Raw genomic sequence first — 14,599 nt, forward strand, 5'->3', positions numbered from 1 at the left:
TTTTGGAAAAGGAGATGCAATTGTAGTTATGACATACGGAATTTATTTGAATGAAAACATGTGAAAAGTTAATCTGTATTATCTACATTTGAAGTATCTGACACACAGACAATAATTCTTTTGGCAGCTTATGTATGACCTACAATAAAAACCCGAAGGCAATTAGTTTATAACGAGGCGATAAAGTGTTTTTCTTTTTTTTTTCTTTTCAAAAAAGGCGGGTTTGGTTACCCTTTGCATACCTTCAATGGATATTATGTTAGCAGGTTTAACAGTTTTATTGCTAATTATGTGCACAACTGAATGTATATGGCATATAACAACATGCGGAATCTGCATTATTCAATCATAGATTTCTAGAGTTCTTAAATTCTAATTAATAAATCTTGAAGGCAGACATTGTTTTGTAATGTAACATTGCAATACGAGAGTAAATACATTTGACGCCTGGAAACTGTAGCTCACGTAACGACGAGTAGTGGTAAACACAAAACCTTAAGGACCTTTAGTTATACTAGATATTCTTGATTTGATTGTAAAGGAACAAGAAAACACAAGAAATATTAAAACAATATGTGAACTCTTGAAAGTTTGAATTTTCAGTAAACTATTTGAACATGTTGAAGTAAAATGTATTTATGTTTTTTCCAACTCTATTTTACCCAAGTTTAAAAGACTGCACTGTAATATGTAACAATATATGTGTTTTGTATGTAAGCACCTGCATAGCAAAAATGCGAGAGAATTCAAAACCAATGATTGTAAGAATGTTAAAGTTATTTCTACTTGATACTGATCAAAACCAAAGTTTTCAAGTATTCAAATTTTGTATTAAACCCGTCTGCCTCTAGTTTATTGTTTACATCAACTTTTAAGTACAAATTAACGTTTATTTCTCTTCATATCGTTTCTTTTAGTCAATTTCGTCTGTTTGTTTGTTTCAATTCGTTTCGTTATGTTTTTATTCCGTTATTTTACAGGATTTTACAGTTACACCAAATGCGAAAAAGATACATACGTTCTTTTTTTTTCACGGTATCTTTTTTAAATTCTGACGTTACTAATATAAGTGTTACCCGGATCTTCTCCCTCCCCGAAACAAGTGTGGTTGCACATTTGAAGGTAAACAGATGCTCTTCAATGTAAATTTTAAATAGTTGACCTGATAATTGTTTATTACCACGTGCTGATATAACATGTTTTATGTTATGAAGAACGTTAGTAATTTACCAAGACAAATTAATCACAGTATGCAATTAATCATAGCATGTTTGCCTTTGATAACACGTGTACAGAATTTACATCTGTTCTATATGACTCTAAATTTTCACACAGTTGATCTTAGGCATATCAATAGTTATCTCTTTATCACAAGAATGTCACTGTAACATTAAATGTATCGCTACATATGCTTTGATATTATTTTTTTTGTATTAAACATTATTGGTTTGGTCTGATCTAACAAATGCTAATATATTTCTTACAAATATTCAAAATAACATTCTTTTTAATTGAAAATTTTTAATTTCTGAGATAAAATACAAGATTGCATCTCATATGTCTTAATGGTTTGATCGGAATGCACATTACTTGAAATGAACAATATATATATATATTGTTGTTCTGTTACACCCCGATTCCAGGTTAGGGGAGGGTTTGATCGATAAATCAGTCGATAAAAATTACAGACTGCCTCACAATTACGGTTTGTTTATACATGGATTATTTGCCTCTGTACAAAAAGCAACGTACAATGAACCAATACCAGCAGCAAGTACTACGTTGAAATAAAGAACAGCATTGTACGTTATTTCTTTCTCTGCTTTAGATTACATTACGTGCGTGTGGGATCATTGTATCGTAAATACACTATATTGTCCCTTTATTCCATTGTTGAAATTAAAAAAAAGTGTATTATCATATGGTTAGTTCATATAAGTTTGAATATGCGAATGAAATAAATAATAAATTATAAGGAGAAAATCTCCACGAGCAAAATACTATCTATATTGTTTATACATTTATAGCAAAACGCCAGTTTTGTCAATTGCGATTTATTTCTTTTTATATTCGGAAGTTCTTTATAATTATTAGTTTTAATATTATTAGTCTTTATGTTAAGGAAAGTGTTTTTTTTATTTTTATTTTCACTCAGTGAATTTGAAATACACGTTTGTTTCTTCTTGCAATTCTATCAAAATGTGATTACCGAGATAAAACATAGAAAGAACAAAGAGGAGTACATATTGAAATCTACTGCATTAATACGACAACATTATAATAAACTGATTTCCTTCCTTTATCTGTTTGAGTCTGACAACAATAAAGAGTCAAATGCGAATAGTAAGTTGCTATGAAGAGAACCAGTCTTAAATAATATATTTTTATTAATAAAGACATTATATTATCTCTTATACAGTAGACGCGTTTACAGAGATATGTTTCTAATGCAAGAAAGGGGACGTGAAAATATACAGACGTGTGTGGTATTCATTTGTTTGTTTATCAAATCGCGATGCAATACCACGGGCGTTTCTTTACCTTTGTTTTACATTATACATTATAAATGGCTATTTTAAAGATGAAAGAACACATTTTGTAAATATATTATACAATATTTAATATTCTTGACAGCAGTTTTTGATGTTTACATTTTAAAGCACTTTGAGAATTATTAGTTTGCTTAATTCTTATTCTGGTTTAATTTTGTCAATTGCTAATTGCTTCGTTTACAAGTAATACGTAAATTGCAGAAGACAACGTTTTTCTTTTTTTTTCTCATGTGGTTTTATGTTCTATTTTATGTCATTATTTTATTGTTCTATTATAAATTTGAAAATACTTGAAACGCCAAACGACACAATTATGTTACTCATGTAGTGATATTTACCATATGTGTATTCTTCTAAAGATCTTCTGAAAATTTTTAAATCATAGACTATTTTTGAAATTAATTTTAACAGGACTTCGATTTTTTAGCCCTGTATACCACCACGCCCAATGTGAAATTATAATTTTGTTGAATAAATATTGACCGACAACATTTCTTCCTATGTGACGATTCAATTTTCCGACGTCAGACACGCGTTCAATGAATGTGTTTTTGATTTGATAGATGCTTTTGAGTTTTTTGCAAATAATTGTTTGTTTTAAGATACACAGTGATGACAATGAGTGATGAACCCATGTTTTGACTATTTTATTGATTGTGTATGATTTGTTTACGCATCGTTGTAAATATAACGGATTTGATGAGACTGTCAACAGAGCTTCACAATTGTAAACTTTCTATGTCTATGCAGCGCCTGCATACGGAGTATACATCTCCTAATTGATACAATATACCCGGGCATTTATTTCCTATCATGACTTTCTTGATATAGAATTGTTACTCACAAGGAAGTTGCTATTAAAGAAAGAGTTCTAAATGGTGAAAATGAAATATTCCGTTCGTACATTTTACGAACGCCATCACGAGTTTGTTGACCTTTTTGGAATAACAGATGATATCGGCTATGTTCCTTATGTCGTAGATACTGTATCCTTTGTTACAGGATTTGTAAAAACATAAGCAACACGACGGGTGACACATTTGGAGTAGGATCTGCTTACTCTTCCGGAGCTTTTGAGATCAATCCTAGTTTTTGGTGGATTTCGTGTTGCTTAGTCTTTAGTGATTTATGTTGTGATTTCTGTACTATTATTTGTCTGTTTCTTTTTTTATTTTTAGCCTTGGCGTTGTCAGTTTATTTTCTATCCATACGTTTGACCCGCCCTCTTGTATTTTTCGTTCCTCTTTTATATATGTTGGATTCAAAAAATTAAAAACAAACAAAAAGACCCTGTTTATTGAGTTTCCTTAGAGAAAGTTACGTTTTAAATGAACACATGATATATTAAATATTAGTATTATCAACAAGTACGAAGTTATTACTTCTATGCTTGGCCTCAGCGCATATACAGTAATTCTGATACAAATAATTATAATAAAAAAAAAAATTGAAAAATGTAAAAGCTTTTCCGATGAAACTCTAAAGCGAATTATCAATTCATGCTATCATAAATAAACATTTAAATCTTAACTATGCTATAATTAAAGTAATGATGCACTTAAATTATTAAGATTTTATTACATGAAAGGTGAAGTTACATAATATGGGTTCGGAAAAAAGAATTCAGTGCTCTGAAAGAAATCAATGTTTCAATTATTTCAACACATCTACACCTGTATCATACAAAAAAACATTACCTGTTTTTTATTCTTATTATATATTAACCTAAAATGATGTTCTAATAGAACAGCAGCTCAATGTTTTAAACTTAGTGTAATATCATGGACTATTCCCAAAGGAGGTTACAACTTTGTTGTTGTCTATTAAAGTAATATTTACGGTAAACAATTCTTTTGAATTTAGCTTCGATGAATTACTGAATCATGTTGCCGACTTATATAGACGGGACGCTTCAATCATTTTTCTAATCATAATTTATCCCAGGATAAAAACGTTACGAATAAACTTCAGTATTTATACAGTTGCTTGTATTAAGAATTGTGTCGGAGATTCATGTGTGTTGATATTTTTTGATTATTCTATCCACACATCCATGCAAACATTACCACTATTAGTATTTAATGATTTGGATGCATATAATGATAATCAATACCACTATTTGTCGTGTGGATTATTTTTAATGTGAATGTTTAAAACAATATTTGAGGATATATAACTGTATGAAAAGCAGGTAGTAAGTATTTCTTTTCATATGTATTTCATGACTGATTGGATAGGGCTGATAGATTATAGACAAATGGTCAAACATTGCAGAATCACGGTCAAATCGTAGAATGAATTAATTAACAATAATTGAGAATATTTAGGTACTGGAAAGGAGAAACGAAATAAAGGATAAATCATGATAATCATAAATATGGATAAGAAAATATAGTCTTTTAAGTTATAGAATAACAAAAATACTCTCCAACATATGCATGTTACTTTGTAGTATAATATCGTTAGAGGAAAGGCGAAGTTGTCAAAAAAGAGGAAAACTATGGAACGCCGGAACTGTCTTATAGTGTAAATATTTAATGTGTGCTGTCGCTTTGCCTTTACGTCCTGTCATTTCTTCTTTATGTTATGTGCAGATGCCTTTATTTCCTGACACGGCATCTCTTTGTTATGTAAAATTATAAATATCGGAAATTGATGAGACTGTCATTAAAGTGAGAGGGTAGCGCTATAGAACCAGGTTTAATCCATCATTTTCTACATTTGAAAATGCCTGTACCAAGTCAGGAATATGACAGTTTTTGTCCATTCGTTTTTGATGCGTTTCCACTGCATGAAATAATTAGTTTAAGGAATCAATAAACTACTTGAAAATCAGTTGTAAGTTCCGAGTTTATTATTTTCCTGGTAGTTTATTGGTCAAGTAAACGCAATATTTAATAGTAGTTTACAAATGGTTTACTGGATGCAGTAAGTTCACGAATCGACAACTGATTTACTGTCCAGTATTTTTCAAATTTATTGAAGTTTAATAGACATACAACTTCAAATTTAATGTAGAGGATACATGTATAACATGATTTACTACACATTAAAGTCAAAGATATTCCAAACAGAAAGCTGTTTACTGTGGTTTTAATTCTGATTAAACATCGAGTTGCAAATTTAATACAACAATAAACTTTCATTTAATGCAAATTGAAATCAGATTCAACTCCAAGTTTAAAGATTTAATGTGTGATATAACTAGATTATAACTTCAAATTGAAACTCATTTTGACTCCATATGCTATAAACAAATATGTGTATTATTCGTGTTTGTTGCACTAAATATATGCCAATTGATCTGCAAATGCACTACAGAAAACAGTTTTCATCAATATATCACCAATAACAGTTCTTACAAACTCTATCATAATGCATGACATATTTGTTTATGGAAAAATTCGCCAGTATTACAAATGAAGCCATAATTGTGCACTTTAAGTTGCCTCAACCAATAATTCGAATCAAAGACTCATGATTGCCTCAAAATATGAGATAATTATAGTGAGAGAAACAAGCTGTCTGTAATGGAGAATTCACTTTGCCTGACTAAAGCGAAATTCTGAATAAAAAAACACAATTGTATAACGTATTAACTAAATTTATTCTTTATTTTCAATTTACAAATACATAACATATCAAAGAACTAACATTCCTTTCTATAATAATTTGAAAACAAGAACAATATCTGCATACATATTGAATTATACAACTCTAAGTTTGTGCGTTTTTGATTTTTTTGTTATACTGAGCGGTTTTAAGGAACAATAAAACATACATAAAACATAACATTTAAATATAATAAATATTACGATATTTGAATAATCCTATTGTTGTGGTTTGGGAACAGTATATCTAACATATATATGTTCCTGTTGTGGTGGATTCTATTTTATGACCTAATTGATCCTAATTTTAAACTAACAATTGTTTTAATAGAAAGAGTTAGTTCCCTCTGAATACAAAAGTTTGAGCTGAATAATGAAATCCAACGTAATTTGGAGGGTTTAAAAAGCACCCAATTATATGCAACCGGTTACCCCGTTCTTATAAAATATAATAATTATACGAAAATTATCATACTATGTTTTTATAAGAATCTAAATAATTATGAACGTATTTATAAAAATTTAAGTTAAACATGTTAACTATCCCGCTGCTGTACCGTAATTATATTTATTTCATTACAACACCCGATATCCCAAAGTGAATGTTGTTTATTCTCTTCTTTTGATTTATTTTGATTTTTTGTAATTGCTAATTTCTTCACTCTTAATGTTCACATATATATTCAAAATATCCATCTTATCACTTTTCAACTGACATAACTTGTAAACTAATAAGTGTAAATCATTCGTTTATATGAGTTTGTAACGTTTAAATAAGGTTACAATTAAAGCAAAATTCTGTTTATCTATGTCTGCACTTTAAACATACCTTCATTAAACTTAAAAAAATTCTTCATTTCTTTTAAAGATACGAAAATTGTTCTTATTCTAACAAGAGTTGTTTCCCTTTTATTGTTCAATTGGTATAACGAATCACATAATATTATGTGTCCCTAGTCACGTACGTGCATGTGTATATGTTTAAATATTATATTTGATTATTCTTGCTTGGACACCAATGAGTAAAATACACAATGAAGAGTTTCACAAAGACAAGGATTTTTAATGTAAAATCAGCTGTTGTCTACATGCATTGTATAATTGCTTACATAAGGATAGCAGATTCACTTTTATTACTACTACATGGTTTTTTCATATATTGTATAATCACGCACAAAAGAAACATTAAAAATATTGAAATTTAATTTATCCGAAGTTTCTTACTATTTCGAAGAATTTCCATTTTGTCTTAAACAATTTAATACTGTGTGTGTGCAAATACAATAAACTTCTTGTTTACGCAGGAGCACATCATATATTAAACAAAAACAACGTCCGTGATGTTAGGTTTCAAACCAAAAAGGTTATAATTTTGTTTTGCCAATGATATGTTATTTATAATTTTGCCTATTACTACAGTATTGTTGTTTCAAGAAGCACTTTAAATTAACTATTTGTATCAAAACATCATCCTACGACCCGCTTGTTGTTGTTGAAGACGGTATGCTGACATGAGGGTGTATTTTTTGTATAATTGTTCGCATCCATTTGATTTCGTGATGACTGAAATATGTTAACATAATAATTGAAAATTACCAGCGTTTTTCTTTGTTTTTGTAGCTTTGGACATTTAATTATGTAAAAATTAATAACAATTACATGTAGCAATTACTGCATTCCTAAAAAAATATACATTTTAATCAATGACTTTTACTATCTAAACACCCATTCATGTCCTGGCACGACTTCTAATTTTTTCCTTGAAGAAACTGCTCCAACCTTTCGAATATTATTCTGCCGTCTGCTTCTCTTGCTAAGTTTATTTTCGTGTTTCTGGTCTAGTTTTTTGACTAATTTGTCAAAATCGTCAGACCTCCAAGGCAGAGGTCTGACGATAAACGACCCTTCGTCTTCTGAATCGGTTTGTTCAGAAGACATATACTGTATCTCCATACTTGACATAACTGTTTCTTTTTGTTCTTTTGGCATGCTGGATTTTTCTTTTAATGCCTTTTTTCTGTTGTTTAATTTCTAAAAAAAAAAATTAAGCTCTAATCAAAATTTCTTTAATATCATTTTGAATACATACAAATAGATTCTATATATGCCTTAATAACTCTCTTCAATAAAGACATTATTATTTTCGTTATTTCTATAAACAATAACGTCCAGCAAAAACCAATCTAATTTTGTTTGTATATAATTACACCTAATATAAGAAAGCCAGATTTTGATTGGTTGATAGCCAGTGTATTTTTCGCATATTCTAATATTTTTTCCTCATTTCAAACGAATTTGCCTGTTTTTCATCACTGACGGTGAATTTGTCCGAAATACCATGGTATTTGTCATTTTTGAATATTCCTTTTTCACCCTCTAGAGCATCCTCCCTCAATAAAACTTGGATATGACGTTACATAAAAAAGCGAGCTAACGCGTATTAGTACATGTATAATTCCCACAGTTTTATGATAATTTCCTCTTAGCCTCAAAATCATGCATAAACATGTTAATGAATTGTAGCTTTCAAGTTTAAAAAATCAAAGAGTTTCATTCCAAATCTATACGGTGTAATTAAACAGATATATCATGTTATGTTCGGGTATTTGTGAAAAATACCAGTCTTGGGACCGAATTATTTCGCCTAGCGGCTCGGGAAATTTTACAGTCCCTTGACTGGTATTTTCTGCAAATACCCCTCCATAACATGATATATCTGTCCAAAAGCGCCTGCAAAATGATGCAACTTAATTCTAGCATGCGATCCTATATCTGACGCCATAAGAAATAGTCGACATTTTATTGTAGCGTTACGGCCTCACCCCCTATGTATTTTACTAACCCTCTATGGATCCGTAGGGGGTCAGTAGCTAACCATATAACTTATAATAGAAAATAAATTAAGTTAAAAGGGGTCCTTAATCATTGTTAATTTAGAGTGATATAGGTATATAATAACAAATAAAGCTCCGCTCTAAATCCGTTGACTGTTATAATAGACTGTATATGCAGTTTGCAGAAAATTGATGTATCAGAAATCTATATACCACTGCTTTTTTTTGGAACTAATACAGATTAAAGTAATCCAAGAATCGGGTTTTTTTTCCAAATTGTTTACCATATTAAAAAAAACAGTTCTTACTCTTTTCAATCTGCTGTACACAGTCATTTTCTTGTTATGTTCTTCTTGTTTACCAGTCTCTTCTCTTCGTTTCTTTGCTTTGAACGATTCAAAATTTGTCTTTATTCCTTCTACAAAACAAAACTTCTACTTAATGCAATTCAAAATAATAATTAAACAAACGATTGCTTTTCTCGAATTGAGACTAAACCGTGTCAATTGGTAGTCCATTGTAGATTGTTTTGATGTGATATGATCGAAATGAAAATAAATCTACTAAAGTTACATGATATTATGCATTTGCTAGTAAGTGATTCGATAACACTAAAACTTGTTTATGATAGGGAAACTATACAGCGTTTCAAAATATAATTGAAAGTTATCAGTACCGCAGAACTGCAATTTCGCCATTTTTTTAATTATTTATTTTTGTGTACTACAAACCTCTTACAACCCCCTCCACTTCGTCGGGATATTGACCTTTTACGAATTCAATGATGAAATCGGACATCTCTTTATTCTCTGCAGAATTATATCTGAAAAAAAAAATCATTTGAAAATCAATCTTACTGGACATTACAGCTGAACAAAGGAGATCATTTCTTAAGCAAGAGTGTAACAAATGTCGGTAAAATAATCAATGTGTGCTGAAAAGTTGTTTGAATCTGACTTGAAGTATGATAATTAAATAAACGTAATATATCTTGCAAACTTTTCATTTAAAATGACTTAAAAGTTCAGATTTAAACTCGAATTAGAGTTATGATAAAAGATTGGAAGTAGCTTTATGATCATGTTTTGCTTTAGTGTTTTAATTAAAAAAAAAATCTGTTTCAATGTCGTTAATCACAGATAATCGACCATAGTCATTTCCGAAAACCGAATTGTTTACTGATAAATGTTGACACATACATAACTGATTAATTGCATGTAGATAAACCATGCGCTTTTTTTTCAATTTTCAACGGAATTTTAAAATCATTTAATTATAAACATACTTAAGGATATTGCCAGCTTCGTTCTTTGTTTTCCAGATGAAATCCTTTTCAGTCATACCTTGCTGGAAACCACACCGTATTGATTGCTGAAAGGGAAAAGATACGCTCTTATGCATTTGAATGCATTTAATTGCATGCATAAAATAAAAAAAACTGAGAACTGAACAAATGCATATGTGTAGAAAGTCTCAAATTATACAAAAAAGTAAAATATATAAACATAGAATTTCACGACTTCATTAATATTACGTTTTAATAAACACAACAACATGTATTCAAAGTTAGTAAAATGTCCCAGTTTTTGTACAATTAATGCACAAATTATAAGCGTGCAATATTTATGCGAATCTTTTGCCGACAACAATCATGTTCAACGCTTAGCTTTGTAATCCGTTGAAAAATAAAAATAAATGACAATTTGCTAAAAGTATTGAATTTTCATTTCGCAAACATATATATTTGTTATGTTGCACTACATAAAAATAAAGATTGTATATATATATATATAAGCTATCCCTTCCTTAATGCACAATGAATAATTACTTACTGCAATTTGTGCAGGGACGTTAATCTTTTGGCTTCCTTTTTTTGATGCATCTGTTTTTGAGTGTAGCATTTGAATCAAAATATCCACTTTCTTTTCAACATTACTTTGATTTTCTTGCACTTTTACCAGCTGTCTTTTCATTTTGATGACTTCACTTGTTAAAGTGTCAATCTAGAAGAAATACAAATAACTAAATCATTTGTAAAACATGAATTACAAAACTTAATGAAGTTTATCATTTAGGAAATAAAAAAGATACGTCATACATAAATATATACTGTATGTACCCCCCCAAAAAAAACTCTAAATGTATGAGAGTCATTGACTTTTTACAAGTGGTGTTTATTACAGATTAAAAGCACAACATTATTATTTATTCATCTGAAAAAATCAACAAATTTAAGATTAATTATGTAAATGAGCATCTATACGCAGGTTTTTACTGTCTTTTATAATTGAACAACATTGAATAATTGTAGCAAATAACTCTGGCGTTATTTCACTAAATTCAAGCATTTTGATTATTGTTTGAATTTTAATTTCCCATGGAAAAATTCTTTTGGCATTATCTGCCTCTCTTTAATATATTTTTCTATTTATGTAAAATTTGAAACTGGTTTGATGATTTTTTGTCCTGACTGGAATGAAATCCAGATGATTTATACGAAATAAAGAAATATGAATATGTATAACTGTCTTATACAAATAATCCGTGTTCAAAAGTCTGAATAAAAGGACAAATCTGTGCAGTCTTTGAATATGATAGTCTTTTGATTCCATCAAGGAGGTTACTTAAAGTTCTCATATAACAAGTCACGATACCAATCCTCTATAAACAGGCTTCTATTGATTCTCAAAATATATTCACTTATGAATGTTATATATAATATAAAACAACATATATAATGACGTGAATATATGACAGCATGCATTCGTTATTCGGATTCGGACAAAGATATAAGTGCTACCAAAGCTCCAAAATTAATGGATACTTAAGAAATTAGAAATCCAGAAAGAAGAATACCGAATTGAAACCTGTTACAGATCCAAGTTTGCCGTTTCATTCAGAAGATTCTACTTTAGTAAGTATAGTAAATAAACAGGAATGTATATTGTTCAGGGTTTTGGGATGTCGATCTAGAATGATGCAAAAATGCGTGATATTTAAAGATAACATTTATTAATAAATTACAAATAAAGTTTTGTTGGATAATGGAAAAATGCACACAAGTTCAAGAGAATATTTATCATTTAATTGTAAAATCAAATGACAGAAAAATAAACGTAAATAAAACAAATTAAGAAAGTTTAACTTGGTGTAAGAACAATTTCCTACAAATATAAATGTAAAGTGTTAAATGTTTAAGCATATTTGATAACAATGTCTCAAAAGTGTCCCCCAGCTAATTGATAAATGTGTCAGCTTCGAAGGCATCAAGATAATTGTATATATACTTTTAAAATTAATAGACTTGAACAATTATTTGTTATTTGATTTTGCCATGTGATTATGGACTTTCCCAATTGATCTTCCTCTAAGTTCAGTATTTTTGTGATTTTACTTTTTAGTAATTTTTTTGGTCAAACAGTTGTATGATATGGCATTGCTAAACTTTGTTGTGTAACATATGCATTACATTATGCTGTAAATACTTTATATTCTGTGATTACTTTGAAACTTTATGATCAACCACCTTTACATTCTCTCATATTTTATCTATGCTGTGTCGATTCTTCTTTTACGTAAGTCAGTTAATAATTGCGTCCTGTCTCAAGTGTTATTATTATGTCAAATGTTCTAAAGGTTTTGTTTTTATACGCCTTTGTTCTATGTAAATCTCATAATATTATAGTCTTTTGGCGTTATGTTGTGTTTATACATATGTATCTCCAGTGAAAAACACAATACATCATGGTATAATTCATATGCGTTTTGCCGAAAAATTGATACTCTCTGTGAGCATTTATTACGTCATGTGCAAATGCCTTTTACATTATGTACAAACATCGTTCACCCTGTGTGCAAACATCGTTTATCTTATGTGCAAACACCTATTACGTTATGTGCAAATACATATTATTAAGTTATGTATAAAAACTACATCATTATGTGCAAACACTATTACGTTATGTGCAAATACCGCTTACATTATGTGTAAACACCATGTAAGTTATGTGTAAATGCCTATTACATTATGTCCAAACATCTATTACGTTATGTGCAAACACCTATTACGTTATGTCCAAACACCTATTACGTTATGTGCTAACACCTATTATGTTCTGGTTCATGCTTTTTTGACACAGATTAAAACAAAACGCATCAATGATATGCATTATGAAAATGAAGAAAATTAAAAGTTTGACCTTCCTAACAAACTGTGGATTTTGATATTAATTATATTGATTGGTGTAAAAATGCTTTATACATACAATGTATCTAGTTTGATGGGAAAGTATTTTGCTATACTTTAAGAGTGTGCGTTATGCATCCATGGTTTGAAAATTTGTTCACTTTACTTGTTGAAAATTGTAACAAATATACAGACACGACTTTAGTTTTCAAGAGGTGCAACCGAAAGGAACAATACGATATAAAAAGGAAGATGTGGAACGAATGCCAATGTGACAACTCTTCACAAGTAACCTGGATGATTTGTTATTACCCTCCCAGTAGGGTTTTCATCTAGCGAGAAACGTGTACCAGATTAATACTAAAAATGTAATGACGTCTCCCACGATTCATGTAGCATAAAATTGAGAATGGAAATGGGGAATGTGTCAAAGAGACAACAACCCGACCAAATAAAAAACAACAGCAGAGGGTCACCAACAGGTCTTCAATGTAGCGAGAAATTCCCGCACCCGGAGGCGTCCTTCAGATGGCCCCTACACAAATATATACTAGTCCAGTGATAATGAACGCCATACTAATTTCCAAATTGTACACAAGAAACTAAAATTAAAATAATACAAGACTAACAAAGGCCAGAGACTCCTGACTTGGGACAGGCGCAAAAATGCGGCGGGGTTAAACATGTTTGTGAGATCTCAACCCTCCCCCTATACCTCTAATCAATGTAGTAAAGTAAACGCATAACAATACGCACATTAGAATTCAGTTCAAGAGAAATCCGAGTCTGATGTCAGAAGATGTAACCAAAGAAAACAAACAAAATGACAATAATACATAAATAACAACAGACTACTAGCAGTTAACTGACATGCCAGCTCCAGACTTCAATTAAACTGACTGAAAGATTATGATTTCATCATATGAACATCAGGCACAATCCGTCCCGTTAGGGGTTTAGTATCATACCATCATAACATATATGAGAAGAAGATAACCCGTGTCATGCCAACAACTGTTTTTAGAATAAACGTGTTTAGTTCCGATGCAAAGACCTTATCAGTGACTCAATATTAACGCCAAAATATGCAATCTTTAATGACTTGACAACAGTATCGTAATTATATCCCTTCTTAATAAGTCTATTCAAAGGTTTTGTAAGTTTCTGAGGTGAATACCGACACCTTTGTGCTTTATAAAGAATATTACCATAAAAAATTGAATGTGAAATACCTGAACGTATTAGAAGTCTGCATGTTGAGCTATATTTACGAATGATGTCTTTATACCGATGATAACATTTAGTAAATGTTTTGACTAGTTTGTGATATCGAAAACCCTGGTGTAATAATTTATCAGTAATACATAAATTTCTCTCGTTAAAATCTAAAACATTGTTATATACACGAGCGAATCG

The 14,599-nt window shown here is 30.1% G+C and overlaps 2 protein-coding genes across 2 annotated transcripts in view; one reads left to right on the forward strand and one right to left on the reverse strand.

The window, feature by feature from the left end:
* The window catches only part of LOC139504084 (cardioacceleratory peptide receptor-like), a 125,415-nt gene that overhangs the window by 80,896 nt on the left and 29,920 nt on the right, over positions 1 to 14,599 (forward strand). The gene's annotated exons all lie outside the window — the stretch shown is intronic.
* LOC139503502 (uncharacterized) lies at positions 5,369 to 11,091 on the reverse strand. Its single transcript, XM_071293291.1, has 5 exons — positions 10,830 to 11,091; positions 10,283 to 10,368; positions 9,729 to 9,820; positions 9,306 to 9,415; positions 5,369 to 8,194 (listed from the first exon to the last, which is right to left on the reverse strand). The coding sequence occupies exons 1-5, from the start codon at positions 10,968 to 10,970 to the stop codon at positions 7,877 to 7,879; spliced, it is 747 nt and encodes a 248-aa protein (XP_071149392.1). The 5' UTR covers positions 10,971 to 11,091; the 3' UTR covers positions 5,369 to 7,876.

Source organism: Mytilus edulis, chromosome 14, assembly GCF_963676685.1.
Source record: "Mytilus edulis chromosome 14, xbMytEdul2.2, whole genome shotgun sequence".
Taxonomy (NCBI): domain Eukaryota; kingdom Metazoa; phylum Mollusca; class Bivalvia; order Mytilida; family Mytilidae; genus Mytilus; species Mytilus edulis.